Source organism: Octopus sinensis, linkage group LG22 (genome assembly GCF_006345805.1).
Source record: "Octopus sinensis linkage group LG22, ASM634580v1, whole genome shotgun sequence".
NCBI lineage: Eukaryota > Metazoa > Mollusca > Cephalopoda > Octopoda > Octopodidae > Octopus > Octopus sinensis.
The window spans coordinates 8014060-8032901 of record NC_043018.1 but is presented as its reverse complement, the minus strand read 5'-3'; the positions used below and the strand labels follow the sequence as shown (position 1 = coordinate 8032901).

At 38.1% G+C, this 18842-nt stretch overlaps 1 protein-coding gene across 3 annotated transcripts in view; it reads right to left on the bottom strand.

Annotated features, from left to right (window-relative positions):
* Positions 1 to 3908: 3908 nt before the first annotated feature.
* Positions 3909 to 18842, bottom strand: part of LOC115223094 (B-cell linker protein-like) — a 114051-nt gene continuing 99117 nt past the window's right edge. For all 3 annotated transcript variants that reach the window (XM_036512330.1, XM_036512331.1, XM_029793508.2), the window contains 6 exons: positions 15902 to 15923; positions 13509 to 13598; positions 12001 to 12029; positions 10382 to 10447; positions 6477 to 6632; positions 3909 to 4549 (listed from right to left, as the gene is read on the bottom strand). In XM_036512330.1, the coding sequence (XP_036368223.1) occupies positions 4442 to 4549; positions 6477 to 6632; positions 10382 to 10447; positions 12001 to 12029; positions 13509 to 13598; positions 15902 to 15923 (471 nt within the window). In that variant the 3' untranslated portion in view covers positions 3909 to 4441. The remainder of the gene's footprint in view (positions 4550 to 6476; positions 6633 to 10381; positions 10448 to 12000; positions 12030 to 13508; positions 13599 to 15901; positions 15924 to 18842) is intronic.

Genomic DNA, 18842 nt, shown 5'->3' with positions numbered 1-18842 from the left:
AGTCTCTTTTGCCGAACCGCTAAGTTACGGGGATGTAAACACATCAGCATCGGTTGTCAAGCGATGTTGGGGGTACAAACAAAGACACACAAACACACACACACACATATATATATATATATATATATATACATATATACAACGGGCTTTTTTTAGTTTCCGTCTATCAAATCCACTCACAAGGCTTTGGTCGGCCCGAGGCTATAGTAGAAGACACTTGTCCAAAGTGCCATGCAGTGGGACTGAATCCGGAACCATGTGGTTGGTAAGCAAGCTACTTACCACACAGCCACTCCTGCAATTTTTGCACAAGTCCAGCAATTTTGGTGGAGCAGGCAAATTCATTATATCAACCCCAGTACTCAACTGGTACTTATTTTATCGACTCTGAAGGATGAAAAGCAAAGTCAACCTCAGAAGAATTTTAACCCAACATACAAAGATGGATAAAATACCACTAAGCATTTTGCCCGATGTGCTAATTGATTCTGCCAGCTCAGCACCTTACATTTATGAAGAAATACTGAAACCAGGTAAGAATTTAGATTTTTTAAAAAATGCAAAAATAAAAACAAAACTAATTGCATTGAATTTTGTGAGAATCTGTTTTTTTTGGGTTTTTTTTGAGTTGATGATCCAGGATGACATGTACATCAATGAAATTAGTAATTATGAAATTAGTAATTATGAAATTAGTAATTATGAAATTAGTAATTTTGTTTAGTATGATCAAGGAGGTATTTTGGAACACAACAAGATATTACAACAATAGACAGAAAATTGAGCAAAATACAACCCCTTAAAATTTGAGCTTGTGAGGATTTGAAACATGGAATTGGTAAAGGCTGCACCTGTGACAATTGGTGCATTAGGGACTGAGTGATAACATAGACAAATGGTTAAAGGAGATTGGAACAGGAATGTTTTGTATAGCATCTACAGAAGATTTACCTCTTTGGAACAAGGTTTTAGGCACCTGATGGCTTATTGAAATCATGTGGACATCTTAGGTTACAGGTTGTAACTCATTACCCACATAAATTCTGCCAAAAATAAGATCAATTTTGAATCAAGAAACTGATGATGATGATGATGACAATGATGATGATGATGATAATAATCCTTTCTACTATAGGCACCTGACCTGAAATTTTGGGGAGCAGGAATAAATCGATTACATGAACCCCTAGAATTCAACTGGTCCTTATTTGATCAATCCTGAAAGGATGAAAGGTAAAGTTGGCTCGAGAAGAATTTGAACTCAGAAAGTGGACAGACAAAATACTGCTAAGTATTTTGCCTAGCGTACTAATGATACTGTCAGCTCGCTGAATAATAATAACAATCTACTATAGGCACAAGGCCTGAAATTTTCATAATATTGGTTCTGAATTTTAGCTGGCAGAAACATTAGCATGCTGGCCAAAATGCTTAGCGGTATTTCATCTGCTGCTATGTTCAGAGTTCAAATTCCACCGAGGTCGACTTTGTCTTTCATCCTTTCGGGGTCGATTATATAAGTACCAGTTACGCACTGGGGGTCAATGTAATCGACTTAATCCCTTTGCTTGTCCTTATTTGTCCCTTTGTGGGCAGTAAAGAAATATATTAGTTTGGACAAGTTAATCTCTTGTTAAGAATATTCAATGATATTTGTCAGAGAGAGAGAGAGAGAGGAAGAGGAAGGGAGGAAGAAAGAGAGAGGAAGAGGAAGGGAGGAAGAAAGAGAGAGGAAGAGGGGAAGAAAGAGAGAGGAAGAGAGGAAGAAAGAGAGAGGAAGAGAGGAAGAAAGAGAGAGAGAGAGGAAGAGAGGAAGAAAGAGAGAGGAAGAGAGGAAGAAAGAGAGAGGAAGAGAGGAAGAAAGAGAGAGGAAGAGAGGAAGAAGGAGAGAGAGAGAGAGAGAGAGAGAGAGGAAGAAGGAGAGAGAGAGAGAGAGAGAGAGAGAGAGAACAGCTCAGAGTTCCTTGCAAAAAATGCATTTACTGAGCAGGTAATGCAGGATCCTTGTCCGTCTCGGTGCCTTTTCATACCATTGCATTCCACAGGAACATTAACCCTTTAGTATTTAAACCGGCCATATCCGGCCGAAATAGCTAATCTTTTTTATGTTCAAACTGACCAGATCCAGGCTCTCACACCTACCCCACAATGTTATTCTACATTAAGTAATTACACCATCAAGATCTTGAAGATATGAGATAATGCATGATTAATTCAAATCAATGGAAATCAATAAGCATTATGTTTGATTGAATAATCTGAATACTAAAGGGTTAAACAAAATGGCCAAAGAAGTATACAAAGGAATAATTAACTTATGAATGTTTGATAAATATATACTCTTTTACTTGTTTCAGTCATTTGACCGCGGCCATGCTGGAGCACCGCCTTTAGTCGAGCAAATCGACCGCGGGACTTATTCTTTGTAGGCCCAGTACTTATTCTATCGGTCTCTTTTGCCGAACCGCTAAGTAACGGGGACATAAACACACCAGCATCGGTTGTCAAGCAATGCTAGGGGGACAAACACAGACACACAAACACATATATACGACAGGCTTCTTTCAGTTTCCGTCTACCAAATCCACTCACAAGGCTTTGGTCGGCCCGGGGCTACAGCAGAAGACACTTGCCCAAGATGCCACGCAGTGGGACTGAACCCGGAACCATGTGGTTGGTAAGCAAGCTACTTACCACACAGCCACTCCAGCTTTGCCATCTAAATAAATACACACTGAAATTAAAACCTTGCTCAGCCGATTAAATACACCGATATGAAGAACAAGCAAAATCAATGCCCTGTTACTCGTAGCACCTACGGCAAGCCAGAAAATATTTTGGCAACCATTTTATTGATATTCATTTGGCATCACTGATTCGATGCTGACTCATTTGAAATTAGATGTTTTAATGTTTCCTTTGTTCTCTCTCTCTCTCTCTCACCCATCTCTCTGCTTATATGTTTGAGTATTTCAGAAGAGGCAAAGTGTTTATGTCACTTGTAGCCAATTAATAAATTATAAAATCCCTCTGTATCTCTCTCTCTTTCTATCTCTAAGTGTATATTGATTTCAGACTTTGGCACAAGGCCAAGGCCAGTCAGTATCCGAAAGGATGAAAGTCAACCTTGGTGAAATTTGAACTCAGAATGTACAGACAGATGAAATGGTCACCGAGCCTGGCATGCTAAATATCCTGCCAGCTTGCCACCTTAATAATCACTGTGATCACCGTGACTGACCAGGCTATCAGATGTTGCTACACATCGTTGGTCACAATGTGCTTTGCATTGTTTTAGCCTTCAAATGACGCCACCCCGCTGGCTAAGCGAGCAGAAGAAAGAATGAGAGAAAATTGTGGCGAAAGAGTACAGCAGGGATCGCCACCACCCCCTGCAGGAGCCTCGTGGAGCTTTAGATATTTTCGCTCAATAAACACTCACAACGCCTGGTCTGAGAATCGAAACCACGATCCTATGACCACGAGTCCGCTGCCCTAACCACTGGGCCATTGTGCCTCCACACCTTAATAACAACAACAACAATAATAATAATAATCCCTTCTACTCAAGGCAAATGGCCTGAAATTTTGTGGGAGGGGACTAGTCAATTACATCGACCCCAGTGTTCAACTGGTACTTAATTTATCAGCTCTGAAAGGATGAAAGGCAAAGTTGACCTTGGTGGAATTTGAACTCAGAACGTAGCGATGGGCGAAATTCCACTAAGCATTTCGTCTGCCATGTTAATGATTCTACCAGCTCGCTGCCTTAATAATAATAATTCTTTCTACTAAAGGTACAAGGCCTGAACTTATGGAGAAGAGTACTAGTTGATTACATTGAGCCCAGTATTTCACTGGTACTTATTTTATCGACCTTGAAAGGACGAAAGGTAAAATTAATCCTGGTGGAAGTTGAACTCAGAATGTAAAGATGGACAAAATGCTGCGAAGCATTTCGTCTAGCATGCTAACTATTCTGCCAGCTCATTGCCTTATCTATAAGAGTGTGTGTGTGTGTGTGTGTGTGTTTGCCTCTAGTTCCAAAAACTACAATTACCAAGACACATCGAATGTCCACTTAGCTGTGTCAAATTGTCTTGTTCTACTGCAAGAAGCTCCAAGCTGTCGTTGCCTCTTTAGGAGGAATGTGAGTAGGAAGCCATGACAAAATGGAAATTACTAATTGACCTGCCCTTAATACTCTCTTGCATGGAAGGTCCCTTCATCCAAACACTGGATCCACCGACACAGCAAGTTTGAATCTCATCATGATCATCATCATTATCATTGGCGCCATTATCATCATCATTGTCATCATCATCATCATCATCATCATCATCATCATCATTGTTTACCATCTGTTTATATTAGTCATTAAACATTCCTATGTGAAATTAGTATTTACAGAGAATATGCTTGTTGATGAAATTGATGAAATTCAGCTGAATTTCGGTAGGGGTTTTGTTAAGATAGCCAAATCATTATTTGCAAGTTTGATCTTGTTTTCATTGAAATAAGCCACAAGTTTCTCTAAACTGGAAAAAGCCTGCAAAAGATAAAAATAAATAAATAAATAAGCAAGTAAAGAAATGGACTGAAACTAATTTCTGTAATAAATTAATTATAATTTTGTATATTTTTCTTGTTTAATAATCAATGTTTCTAGTTTAATACAGATTTCTAACATTGGTATACAAAGGCCTAAAATTTACAGTACTTGAGGGTTTTTGTTGATGAAGGACAAAGATGATTACAAACATACATACATACATACATACATATATACCAGTGATACCAGTGCCGGTGGCATGTTAGCGGACCATCCGAATCGTGGCCGTTGCCAGTGCTGCCCCGACAGGCCTCCGTGCTGGTGGCACGTAAAAAGCACCATCCGACTGTGGCCGTTTGCCAGCCCCGTCTGGCACGTAAAAAGCCCCCACTACACTCACGGAGTGGTTGGCATTAGGAAGGGCATCCAGCTGTAGAAACATTGCCAGATCAGACTGGTCCTGGTGTAGCCTTCTGGCTTCCCAGACCCCAGTTGAACCTTCCAACCCATGCCAGCATGGAAAGCGGACGCTAAATGATGATGATGATGATGATGATATATGTATGTGTGTGTGTGTGTGTGTATAACAATAAATAATATATATATATATATATGCATATATGGGTACAGGACATCACCAACAGTGCAAATAACATGAAATATGTAAACAAATGAAGGAAAAATTTGAACAACGAGAAAAAACTGGAAAACAGGACAAGAGAGGAAACACTCTTGTCACTCTCATGTAACCATCGTCCATCTTGTATGTCTGTGTGTCTTACCTACTTTGACATCACATGACAGAGGACTGGATGGGTCAGGGGTGCCAGGAGAACAGGGAAGAGCAGATTAGAAATTATGATATGGTAAATATGGGGTTGAAAGTGGGGAGATGACACGTTCTTGGGTCGGTTGCAGGGGTAGATAGAGAAAGAGAGAGAGAGAGGCAGGCACGGTGTATGAGGAGGGCAAGGCATATGGTGGTTGTGGTGGCAGAATCGTTAGCACACTGGACGAAATGCTTAGCGGTATTTCGTCTGTCGTTGCGTTCTGAGTTCAAATTCCGCCGAGGTCGACTTTGCCTTTCATCCTTTCGGGGTCGATAAATTAAGTACCAGTTATGCACTGGGGTCGATATAATCGACTTAATCCGTTTGTCTGTCCTTGTTTGTCCACTCTATGTTTAGCCCCTTGTGGGCAATAAAGAAACAGGTTGTGGTGGTGTGGTTAATGAAAGTATGGGTGGAGATCATCAGTATTAATGAAGGATGGGTAACAAGTGAACTGGTTCTGGGTTGAAAGGAAAATGAACTGCAGTTAGAGAGGTGATGGGTGGTGGGTGTCTTGAGAAAGAAAGGAATTAATACTTGCAAAAGAGTTCAAATTTTGGAAAAGTATTCTACACAAAAATGTTGATGGGGACAGTGAAACATAATGGCATGGCTGTGTGGTAAGAAGCTTGCTTGCCAACCACATGGTTTTGGGTTCAGTCCCACTGCATAGTACGTTGAGTGAGTGTCATCTGTTATAGCCCAGGGCCAACCAAAGCTTTGTGAGACGATTTGGTAGACGGAAACTAAAAGAAGCCCATCATACATGTGTGTGTGCGTGTGTGTGTGTGTGTGCGTGTGCGTCTGTGTGTGTGTGTGTGTGCATGCATGCGTGTGTGTGTGTGTCTTTGTGTCTGTCCCCCACCTCTACTTGGTAACCAGTGTCCATGTGTTTATGTCCCTGTAACTCAGCGGTTCGGCAAAAGAGACTGATAGAATAAGTACCAGGCTTAGATAAAAACAAGTGCTGGGTTCCATTCAGTTGACTAAAAATACTTCAAGGTGTTGCCCCAGCATAGCCACGGTCTAATAAATGAAACAAGTAAAACACAAGAAGATAAAAGGCAAAATAAATAATATATAAAATTACTCACAGGTTCATTTGGTTTCTCGTAGCCCAGGGCAAATTTTTTATCTGATACTCGAGTACGTATTGGGAAGTTATATATTTGGCCCCTATGGTAAAATGTCAGGGAATAACTATGGAAACTGCTTTTTTGGTTACTTTTTCGAACGGCAAACATTCCATCCTATATAGAGAGGAAGAAAATAGCATTTAAAATTATTTTAAACTAGCAGTATCGCCCGGCGTTGCTCGGGTTTGTAAGGGAAATAACTATATAAGCATTTTTAGAGAGTTACTTCCCTTATATATACCAGGCAAAAAATGCGAAAAAATGATGGTCAATTTTTTTAAAATCGTAGACTCATCGTAGACGCGCACTACTACCCAGAAGGGCTCGATATGAATCATGACTATAAGATACCCACTTTTGGTTAAACTGCACCACAAAATGTGGGAGTAGTTAGGAATCTAAATCGGAGGTGTCAGAGTCTCACACAACTTCAGTTTTATATATAAAGATTACAATTTTTTCCCAAATGATATTATCATTATACAGTAAAAGAGGAAAGATCCCTTTCGGTCATATATGGCCGTCGGTATTGCACCTAGAAATTTCACCTGCAAGGTACAAGCTCTGTGACATACTATATATAACAGTGAAGTTTCCCTCTGATAGTACTCTACTGGTTTAAATTAGGAAAGGAAACATTAGAAAATCAAATCCTATACATATAAACATACAAAATAAAATATGTGTTTGTGTGTAATATATATATATATATATATATATATAAGTTCAGCAAAATTTAGATTCAGATGAATATGGTACTTAAGTCAAAGGCACCAGAATTTTGTATAGTATTATCCATATAAATCAAATGGGGTGATTATAATCAAAATAAGCAACAAGTATATCGGAGGTAGAGTAGTACAATTGTTTCATGCTACTTCCTACCCTCTTTATAATGTTGGCAAATGAAATAGAGATAAGAATGTGCATTGTCCGTTTGATTGGAAAATTCTATAAGTGGCTGAAGATTGCTCGACATTTTAAAACTGATGTAATACTTACAGTGTTTAATAAAATGAAGTAGCATGAAACAATTGTACTACTCTACCTTAGATATACTTGTTGCTTATTTTGATTATATATATATATATATATATATATATAAAAACAACTTATAAGTAAGGGCTAAAGAAAATTATTTCAAAGCCAATATGCTGATAACAGACTATTAAATCGTCAATTTCCACATATAATCTACTCGCTACAGCAAAAATCGAACTGAAGGTATTTTAATATGGTGCCACATTTCTTGATGGAATTTTTTTCTGCAGAGAAAAAAACTTCATCCTATATTAGTAGTGTATATATATATATATATATATATATACACTTGCGGCAGAAATTAATTAGCACTTCTCAAATTTCTACATTAAATAGGTTAAATCAATTAACATATGAGCTGTTCAAAATGTCTTACGCGATGAGAAAACTTAGTATGGTGTGATTTCGGTCCTTGCGAGGCGCTACCTATATCTATTAAACAAAGGAAGATTTGTCTGCATCCGCACTCCAATTTGTTGCACTGCTATGTCAACATCATAAGGCTGTAGACTCTCAAAATGCTCTGCAAACAAAGTTATGTCATCGTTCTGCGCAACAGTGAACTCGCAACAAAGCAATAGTTCGAGATATGGCTACTAGGTGCCAGCACATACCTTGAGTGAAGAGCAAATCAAGGGTGCTAATTAATTTCTGACGGTAGTGTATATATACACACACATAGGACCATAATTAATGAAAACAACTTAATTAGTTTCTCCAGTCATAATTTAAGTATTATTTACTTGTACATCCTTTCACTCATCTTCATTTCTATGATACCTCAGTGCATTTGTTTGTAAACAAAATTATATAAAAAGGGTAAAGAACCCCTTTTGGTCATGAATGACCATGAGATTGCACCTAGAAAGTTCCGCTTGGAGGCACAAGTCTGGGCACGGTTGTCTGTAGAAGACCATCAGTTTTGACTGTTATTTCAAGCAGGCAGACATACTTACTATATCCTTTGATTAATTTTAATCCGTCGCCTAATTAATGCTATTTTGGGCCTGCTATTGCCTGTGTCATTGATTCTGTTATTATCATTTTTAAAATTGTTACATTGGATAATAATAGAATTAATGACACCTTCGCAAATATATATATATATATACTTTATTTAAAGCAGCAGAAAATCCAACAAAACCTGTTACTCTGAGTTTCACGTTTCCGTTCGTCGGACAGTTTTTGCTAGAATCTAGCAAAAACTTTCCGACGAACGGAAAAGTGAAACTCAGAGTAACAGGTTTTGTTGGATTTTCTGCTGCTTTAAATAAAGCATATTACTCTACCACTGGTATTTGAGTACTCTTTTTTCCACCTTGTTTCACATTTATGTGTTTACTCCGGTATATATATATATATATATATATATATATATATATATATAGGTACGGTAAATTTAGGGTGAATACTTGATAAGTGTAAGCACCTGTATATGCCAGATAGTGACAGAGGTAGGAGGGAATATATCAAATAAAATCAAAAACAGAACACAAAGGATATCGCGGTACATGTGTTCCAAGCTTTATAAATGACCCCTTCTTTTTCTTTCTATTTTACTTCCTATCTTTACAAGAGAAGTGAATACAAACACATCCCAATTATTTAACATTCACTCTATGTTGACTGGTGATACAGTATGGGCAGATTTTCGAAATCCAATGAATCTTTATACATTTATACAGTTACGAAATTTTACAAATACACTTTCTCAGGGAGATATGATATACCTATTATAATGGGTAATATTACATGTACTTTTCATATTTTTTATAGTGTGATGTAACTCTTTGGAATAATAATGTTTGCGGCTGAAGAGAGCTTTAAACCATCTTTTATATCAACTACTGATGTAAGAACGGGTCGTTTATAAAGCTTGAAACATGTGTACCGTGATATCCTTTGTTTTCTGTTTTTGATTCTATTTGATATATATATATATATCAAATATAAGTTCCTTGTTTTTCCTGATGAGAAGGTGGCATAATGCACCCCTTATTCCTTCGAAATTAGGAATATGCAGCCTTCGAAACATATGTCGAAAATAAAAGAATTTTGTTAATTTGTCGTTCAACTCCATTCTTTCATTTATTTGTATTTAAAAAAACACACAAATTTCCACACGAAAGCACGTGATCTCTGCCCAAGGCATGTAGCTTCAACTGTGTTTTTCTGACGTGAATTTGCTACCCAGGTATCGGATAACCGAATTATCCATAATAAGATAATTCATTCAACTACTCAAATATATATATGCATGTGGTGTGTGTATATATATATATATATATATATATATATATATATATATATAGTCATTTTATGTATATAGTATAAAGATAAGAGTTACTAACAGTTTCTTGCTGTGAAGACAAGTGTCTAGGCAGGATTTAATAACATGCCTTATGATTCCAGAGACCTGCCAAGCCACATGTCTTCACAGCAAGAAACTATAAGTAGTTCATATCTCTATACTGTGCACAGGAGATGATGTTTATCCCTAACTGGATGGAATACTTTTTCATTGATCCTACCTTAACAGAACAGGCAGCAAACTACACACACGCACAATGGGCTTCCATACAGTTACTGTCTATGAAATTATACTCACTAAGCATTGATGATCTAAGACTATAGCAGAAGGCACCCTGCAGTGGGATTGAACCCCTAAAAGCTATATGGTTGGGAAGTAAATGTTTTAAGCATACATTCATCTTATTTAAATTAAGAAAACTTTATTAGAAATTCTAACATTCATTTCCACTTAGTTGTCAATTGTAAGTAGATGCGGGGTGGGGGTGAGAAACAAGAAAACCAGTAAATACCATTTCATGTTGAAGTAACTGTTCTTTGATGACTTCACGATTGCTTCTGCTATGGAACCATTCAAACTGGAAAAGATTTGATAAAAATATTTTTAAATGACTTTCTTCAATTATTTTTAGGTTATTATTTTGTTATCTATATATATAAAGCTGAAGTTGTCTGTGTGTGTGTGGCAGAGTTGGTAGCCTTCAACTAACACAATCTCCTCCGAGACCCTGCAGCGCAAGTTGACCAAAATTGAGAGTATGATAGAAGAAGGCTTGCTCTTAATTCCGTAGAAGAAACAATTCAAATCAGACCATGTTAACACCAAAAATTATTTACATTAAAAAAAGGTGCTTTTTTTCTATGAAAATCCCTATTGTTTACGATTTTTTGACTGCTGTGTTGTCATTTTTCGGTGTATTTCAACCAGAAAAATGTTCACTTGAAGAGAATAACAAGCTACATAATGCAAAATTTTTACTTTTCAAAAATTCCAATTCTAAAGGGTCGAAACAAACCCAAGCAACGCCAGGCGATACTGCTAGTATATATATATATAAAGAGTAGAACACACTTGTGGTGTTGGTATTTTGCACAATGGAAATAACATAAGGAAATAACGCAGAGTAGTCAGTAGCCTGTATTTGAATAACATAGATAAATACCATGCAACATAAATTCTTGATTTATTAAAATTATTTTCACTTCTAGAGGATGTATCATAATTACCAAATGGCAATGAAGGCCAGCTTCACATGAGAAGGGGAGATAATTAAAAATCAAGAATGCTTCACAGTTGACATGTCATAAAGGAAGAGGACAAGATGACATTTGTGCACATGTTTCAGGCCCAATAGCCATCATCAGTGCAACAACTGCCTGGCATTATGTCTAGTCGCCAAGAAACTTAGGTTTATATAAAAAGGAGTAGAACATGTTTATGGCCTAGGTAATATGCACAATTCAAGCAAAAAAGAACAAAGGGAAATAACTCAGAGTGGCCCGTGTCATGTATTTGAAATATATTGACAGACACAGATATAATCAAATACCGTACAACAAACATTTGTGATTTATTAAAATTATCTGGAGCCCTTTTGAACAGTGGTTCTCAACTGGGGTCCATATAAGATTTTGTTGTTAAAATTTATCTGCAATAAATTTGTTATACATCTACAATTCATGGAATATTTTAACAACTTTTTTTCATACAATCCCTAATAATATTTAATTACAAAAATATATGATATTTTTAAACACTGAATGGCTAGGATGGTCCATCCAAATTAGATTAAGAACCAAAGTGGCCCATAGGTGAAAAACAGTTGAGAAACATTGCTCTAGCGGCTGTCACCCAAATCATTGTATTCAAATGTTAAAATAACATCTAAATAAGATTTTGTTTGAGATTAATGACATCAGCAAGCAGCTGGCCAATTAGGTCTGAGGTAAAAACATTGAGAACTTGTTTTTATCAGTAGCTATTGGGTTGATATTAATGATGGATTTTGATGATAGTTTGTGATGGGTCAGAACAGTGGTTTCTGTGATTCTACTGTTTATATAATATAACTATTATGAATGTTATAATATGCATGGGAGGACAGAAGGAGATACAGAATCACCAACTTACGGCCAGGGGATCTTGTTGATGTAAACTTTCTAGAAAATAAAAATAAATGAAAATGAAAAAAAAAAACAATGAAAAAGAGACAAAAATAAATGAAAAAGATAATACACATTACAAAAATAAGCTCTTGAAAAAATAAATAAGTAATAATAACAATAATAACAGCAACAACAATAACAACAACTATTTATCAAAACAAAATAATCTATAATATTAAAAGTGATAATTCTGTCTGTCTGGGACCCCTATATCTCGGTCTACATCTGCCCCTACATAGACACATTATAACCTTTTGGAATCAGGATGATCCCGGAACTGAAAATCTGCCCTTCATTTGGTTCTTGAACATCCAGCATTGGGATCTGACTTAAGAGCATTTGGGTTGCTATTTCTAGCAGGCTAATACACACCATCATGGTTGGCATTCATTATATAATGTCAGAGATCAAGGTGGGGGGGGGAGATAAATGACATTCGCTTCGTTAATTCTACATCAAGATGAGAATTTTGTGACAAATTCGCTAACAGTTGGAGTTCAACTTGGGACTGGAACAATAGAATGATTGCAGCACAGAATTAATTCTCACCTGTCCTTAACCCCTGATCAAACACCACCAGGACATACTATCATTATAAATGTATTATAGTCATGTTATTTAGCTGTCTTTAGTTTTGGGTCGCCGGCCCAATTACCCCGCCGCAGAAGTCAGAGTGAAATCTACACAGAGTATGGCTTTTATGCTAGTAAACATTACGGTAAAAGAATTAAACTGGAATGACTTGGTGTTTTACAGTTCAATATGCATAGATTGGTATATTTCGGTAATATTATGCGGAGAAAATCCCTGGAGAAGGACATCATGCTCGGAATGGTCAGTGGCAAGAGAGGAAGAGGCTGACCAAGAACCCGCTGGCTTGACACCATCAAGAGTGACACCGGAATGGACATAGCCAATCTGAAAGAAGCGGCCCAGGATAGAACTGACTGGAGGACACTGATCCAACGAGTAACCGAGAGTTGACTTCGACTGAGCGGATAAATAGATAGATAGATAGTGTTATAGATGTTAAAAGATGTTTGTCATAATTCTGTTTTGGGAGAAAAGTCATGGGAAAACCTCAAGGAAGGAAAAACCATTTATATAAGGATGCAGTGCTCCGACAACTAACAACTGCCGGCATCAGTTGTTAGTTGTTGGAGCACTGCATCCTTCAAAACTTCCATGCTTCCTGAGATTCGCCAACACTACACCTGATTTTTCCCCCCTCCATACACACACAGGCATGTATCTGACTCATATATTGTTCGTTTTCCAGACATTTGTACATTACTGCATATGCTTTATACACACTTTTGAGAAGTTGTGGTGCACCTGAGCACTGTATACAATAATTTCATTATTATTATTATTATAAAGGTAAAAACCATAGGACATCTGGAATAAAGGAAGGAAAAGGCAGGAAAGAACTAAAGAAATGAAAGAAAGAAAGAAGGAGGTAGAACTACTCACCAGCATCATTTGGAGTATTGAACAATGGTGGAATTGGTAACTTCTTTCTTTTAGACATTTCTTTTTGTGTCATAGGTGAAATTAATGAATCTGAAAAAAGAAACCAAGTAATTTGTTTTGTTTGTTTTATTTTAAGCTTTAACTCTTTAGGGTTCAGATTAACTCTCTATCAAATGTATGGTGGCTGCCCCCTCGTTATCGAGTATGGCCATTGCACGAAGCTTAATCAATGTTGTTATCGTGCAATGCCTGTGCAAGAAGAAAGGCTGTGCACTGAGTCAATCCCACTCACTAAGCAACAGCAGCCATAATCCGAAAAGAAGAACAAGTCAACATCATCGGTAACCACTGAGCCGCAGGTTTTATGTCGGAGTCATCCCAGTTACCTGAGTTACCTTCTCCTCGAAGGATGCCCTAACAAAGGCTAGGAGTCCTTCACTCCCAATGGTTTAACTGCGCGATCGGGTATTCAGTCCGATTATTTCTATGCCCCCGCACGTGATACAGCTTTAAGACATTTATTGGATGGCCGTTGACTCTCAAGAGTTCCTCCGCCTTTGACAGGTTTTGTTTTTCATCCCGCAGGGTGTCCAATAAACACCCTCCTTACCAAGTAAGCTTGGTGGGGTTGCCGGTTTAGTCGCCGACGACCTGACCAATGCAACAGGTTGTACTGGGTTGCATAATACCAGTAGCACTCGAAAGTGACCTCACATATCAAATGTAAAGCTTATTTATTCACATTGCTTTGAATTAATCCTGTATTATCTTGTTGCTTTGAGATTTCAACAATGCTGTTGTCTAATTTTAGAAATGACATTGTAGAGTAGGTGTGAGAGACTGGATCTGGCCAGTCTGAACATAAAGCAGGCAGAATATTTTGCTCGGACATAGTCGGTTTAAATGCTAAAGGATTAAATTTGTTGCAAATATTATTGAATTATTTTATCAGTTTTCACATTGTTGTGTCACTGCTATTATATTGTTGTATTAATTAAGACTATTGTATTTCGTGCATTGTTCAACTTGTGCATGTGTATATACATGGCGTTAGGAAGGGCATTGGCGTTAGGAAGGGCATCCAGCCGTAGAAACACTGCCAGATTTGACTGGGCCTGATGAAGCCTTCTGGCTTCACAGACCCCAGTAGAACCGTCCAACCCATGCTAGCATGGAGAACGGACGCTAAACGATGATGATGATGATGATGTGCATCTGTTTGTCTGTAATTGTGTGTATGTGTGTATACTTGAGTGAGTGTCTGCATTTGTGAGTGTATGCATGTCTGTGTGTGTGTCAGTCTGTGTTTGTATGTGAGTTTAAGGCGGCATGCTGGCAGAAACGTTAGCACACCGGGCGAGATGCGTAACCGTATTTCGTCTGCCGTTACGTTCTGAGTTCAAATTCCACCGAAGCCGACTTTGCCTTTCATCCTTTCGGGATCGATTAAATAAGTACCAGTTACGCACTGGGGTCATTATAATCGACTTAATCCGTTTGTCTGTCCTTGTTCATCCCCTCTGTGTTTGGCCCCTTTGTGGGTAGTAAAGAAATATATGAGTTTGTCAGTATTTGTTGTATGTCTATATTTGTGTGTGTGTTTATATTTGAGTGTGTGTGTGTCTGTATTTATGTATGAGTACATTTGTATTTGTTTGTATATCAATATTTGTGCTTGTGTACGTGTGTGTGTGTGTGTAAACTAGTGCTTCAATGAGTTTCTTTTTTTTCTGGTTTCAGTCATTTGACTGTGGCCATGCTGGAGCACCGCCTTTAGTCGAGCAACTCGACCCCAGGACTTATTCTATCGGTCTCCTTTGCCGAACTGCTAAGGCACAGGGACCCAAACACACCAGTATCGGTTGTCGAGCTATGTTGGGGGGACAAACACTGATGCACAAACATACACACACACACACACACACACACACACATATATATATATATATATATATACATATACATATATACGATGGGCTTCTTTCAGTTTCTGTCTACCAAATCCACTCACAAGGCTTTGGTCAGCCCGAGGCTATAGTAGAAGACACTTGCCCAAGGTGCCACGCAGTGGGATTGAACCCAGAACCATGTGGTTGGTAAGCAAGCTACTTACTACATGGCCGCTCCTACGCCTACAGAAAGAAGTAGTTTATGACCCCGACGTGTGCTTTTAAGTTTGCTATTAATCCCCCCCCCCAATAAAAAGGCTAAAACTTAACCAAATCAAATAAAAAGAAACTATGAGACTGAGATGTGGTTGATTGATCAATAATGAAATAAAAAAACCTTTGAAGATTAATGTGTCACATGGTGGCAACCTAATGAAGGAAGCCTTCAACAGAATAAAAGAATAAATTAATTTTATTGAGAGGAGAAATTTATTTTCAACTTACTTTTTGACTGTTGCCAGGTAGACTGAAGAAAAAAAACGAAGAAAATTATTTATATATATATATATTTATAATAATAATAATAATAATAATAATAATAATTGTGTACAGTGCTCAGGTGCACTACAACTCATCTAAAGTGTATATATAATCAGGTGTAGTTTCGACGGATTTCGGGAAGCATGAGGGCCTTAAAGGATGCAGTGTCATGGCAGTCAACAACTGATGCAGGCAGTTTATTCCATACTTAATAATTAGGGTTCAGCAAAGATTTGCTTTGCCATATACCGAAGTTTAGAAATAGCAGCCAAAAAACGTTAGCTATTTCTTCTACTTTTGTTTTCAAGTATTTTGGTTTTTCTGGGAGTCCCTTTTTTAAAGTAGAAGAAATAGCTAACGTTTTTTGGCTGCTATTTCTAAACTTTGGTATGTGGTAAAGCAAATCTTTGCTGAACCCTAATTATTAAGTATTACTTAAGTTTACCATGAAATGGTCCTTTTTTCATGCCGAATTCTACTTGGTGAAATTATTGATTACTTCTTAATTAATTAATTTTACCCTTTGTTAGCCTCGCCTGGCCCCCGTGCCGGTGGCACGTAAAAAGCACCATCCGTTCGTGGCCATTGCCAGCCTTGCCTGGCCCCCGTGCCGGTGGCACATAAAAAGCACCCACTACACTCATGGAGTGGTTGGCGTTAGGAAGGGCATCCAGCCGTAGAAACATTGCCAGATCAGACTGGGCCTGATGCAGCCTTCTGGCTTCACAGACCCCAGTTGAACCGTCCAACCCATGCTAGCATGGAAAGCGGACGCTAAACGATGATGATGATGATGATGATATATATATGTATGTATGTATATATGTGTGTGTGTGTGTGTATGTGTGTTATGGAGATGAGGGGAATCAGGAGGAAAGGACCAATGGCTGAGGGGCCCTACTGGAAGAAGAGGATTGAGTGAGGTCACATAGGCAGAAGTAAGACCAGCATGGACCTCTTTGGCCTCATGTAAAGGGAGTGGATGGATGTGTGTAGACAGAGTTAGAGAGGTAATTTACTATAGCTTCTAGCAATAGGTTAGACAGGTAGAGCGCTTCTTGGATTTAACCCAGTTGGACAGTTGACACCGAAAGGGAACCCGAGAGGTAGGTGAATTGCCCTTTGCTCTTCCTATTACAGTTTCTCATATTACATATATGTATGTATGTTTTTTCTTTGAGTTGTATCTAAGTTCTTCTTAAGAAAGTTCAAGCCAGTTGCTGACAAAGCAACAAAACTTTTTGAGTAAAGAGAATTCCTAGTGTGTGTGTGTGAGCATGTATGTATGTGTATATATATACTCTTTTACTTGTTTCAGTCATTTGACTGCGGCCATGATGGAGCACTGCCTTTAGTTGAGCAACTCGACCCTGGGACTTATTCTTTGTAAGCCCAGTACTTATTCTATCGGTCTCTTTTGCCGAACCGCTAAGTGACGGGGACGTAAACACACCAGCATCGGTTGTCAAGCAATGCTAGGGGGACAAACACAGACACACACATACATATATATACATACATATATATATATATATATATATATATATATATATATATATATACATATATACAACAGGCTTCTTTCAGTTTCCATCTACTAAATCCACTCACAAGGCATTGGTCGGCCCGGGGCTATAGCAGAAGACACTTGCCCAAGATGCCACGCAGTGGGACTGAACCCGGAACCATGTGGTTGGTTAGCAAGCTACTTACCACACAGCCACTCCTGCACCTATATATATATATATATATATATATATATATACAGAGAGAAAGAGATAGGAAGTGCATAGCTTAGTGGTGAGGGTGTTTGCATCCATGATTCCATGATCATAAGCTTGTGGTTTCGATTCCAGAAAAGGGCAGTGAGTCGTGTTCTTGTGCAAAACACTTCCTTTCATTTTGTTCCAGTCCGCTCAGCTGGCAAAAATGAAGAACCATGAGAGATTAGCATCCCATCAAGGGGTAGGGGGAATGCCAAAAAATCTGGAAAACTGGTCTCTTATGAGCCTATGGCTTGGGAAGGACATTTGATCATTTTTTCGATATATATATATTATTATGAACAAGAAACATGAAGTGAGTGAGTCTTTTTATTACATCAATTTACAATTGTTTCATCGGAATTCCATCTTATGAATATTGCTATATTACGCAATAATTGTGAAGGTGCATAGCTCAGTGGTTAGAGCGTTGAGTTTACAATCACGAGGTTGTGAGCTCGAATCCCAGACCAGGCTGCATGTTGTGTTCTTGAGCAAGACACTTTATTTCACGTTGCTCCAGTTCACTCAGCTGTAGAAATGAGTTGCGACATCACAGGTGCCAAGCTGTATCGGCCCCTTTGCCTTTCCCTTGGATAACATCGGTGGTGTGGAGAAGGGAGGCCCGTATGCATGGGCAACTGCTGGTCTTCCATAAACAACCTTACCTGGACTTGTGCCTGGGAGGGTAACTTTCTGGGTGCAATCCCATGGTCAGTCATGACTGAAGGGGGTCTCAGATGCAATAATATATTTCTGAGGGATCACTGTAATGACACATACCCAATTTGGCTCATCAGAATTACTGTATTTTAATGTATATAAGGAACCCCCTAATTTTTAGGGCTTAAAATATGGAAAAAAGGTTTTGTAAGGGATTATAATACTATCCATGTAGAAGAAACTCCTATATTTTTTTAACCTAATTTTTGACAAAAAAGGGTTCCTTATACATGTTAAAATATGGTATGTATAAAAGCCACTTTCTCATATTTAACTCTTTAACTAGTTTCAGGTCAAGAGCTGTGGCCATGCTGGGGTACCAGCATCAGCTTAGACTGCCAAGTCTACATTTGCTACCACTCCTAGTATCACTGACCCCAAACTATGAGTCTATTTTGAGTGTCTTACTTAAAAGCGGG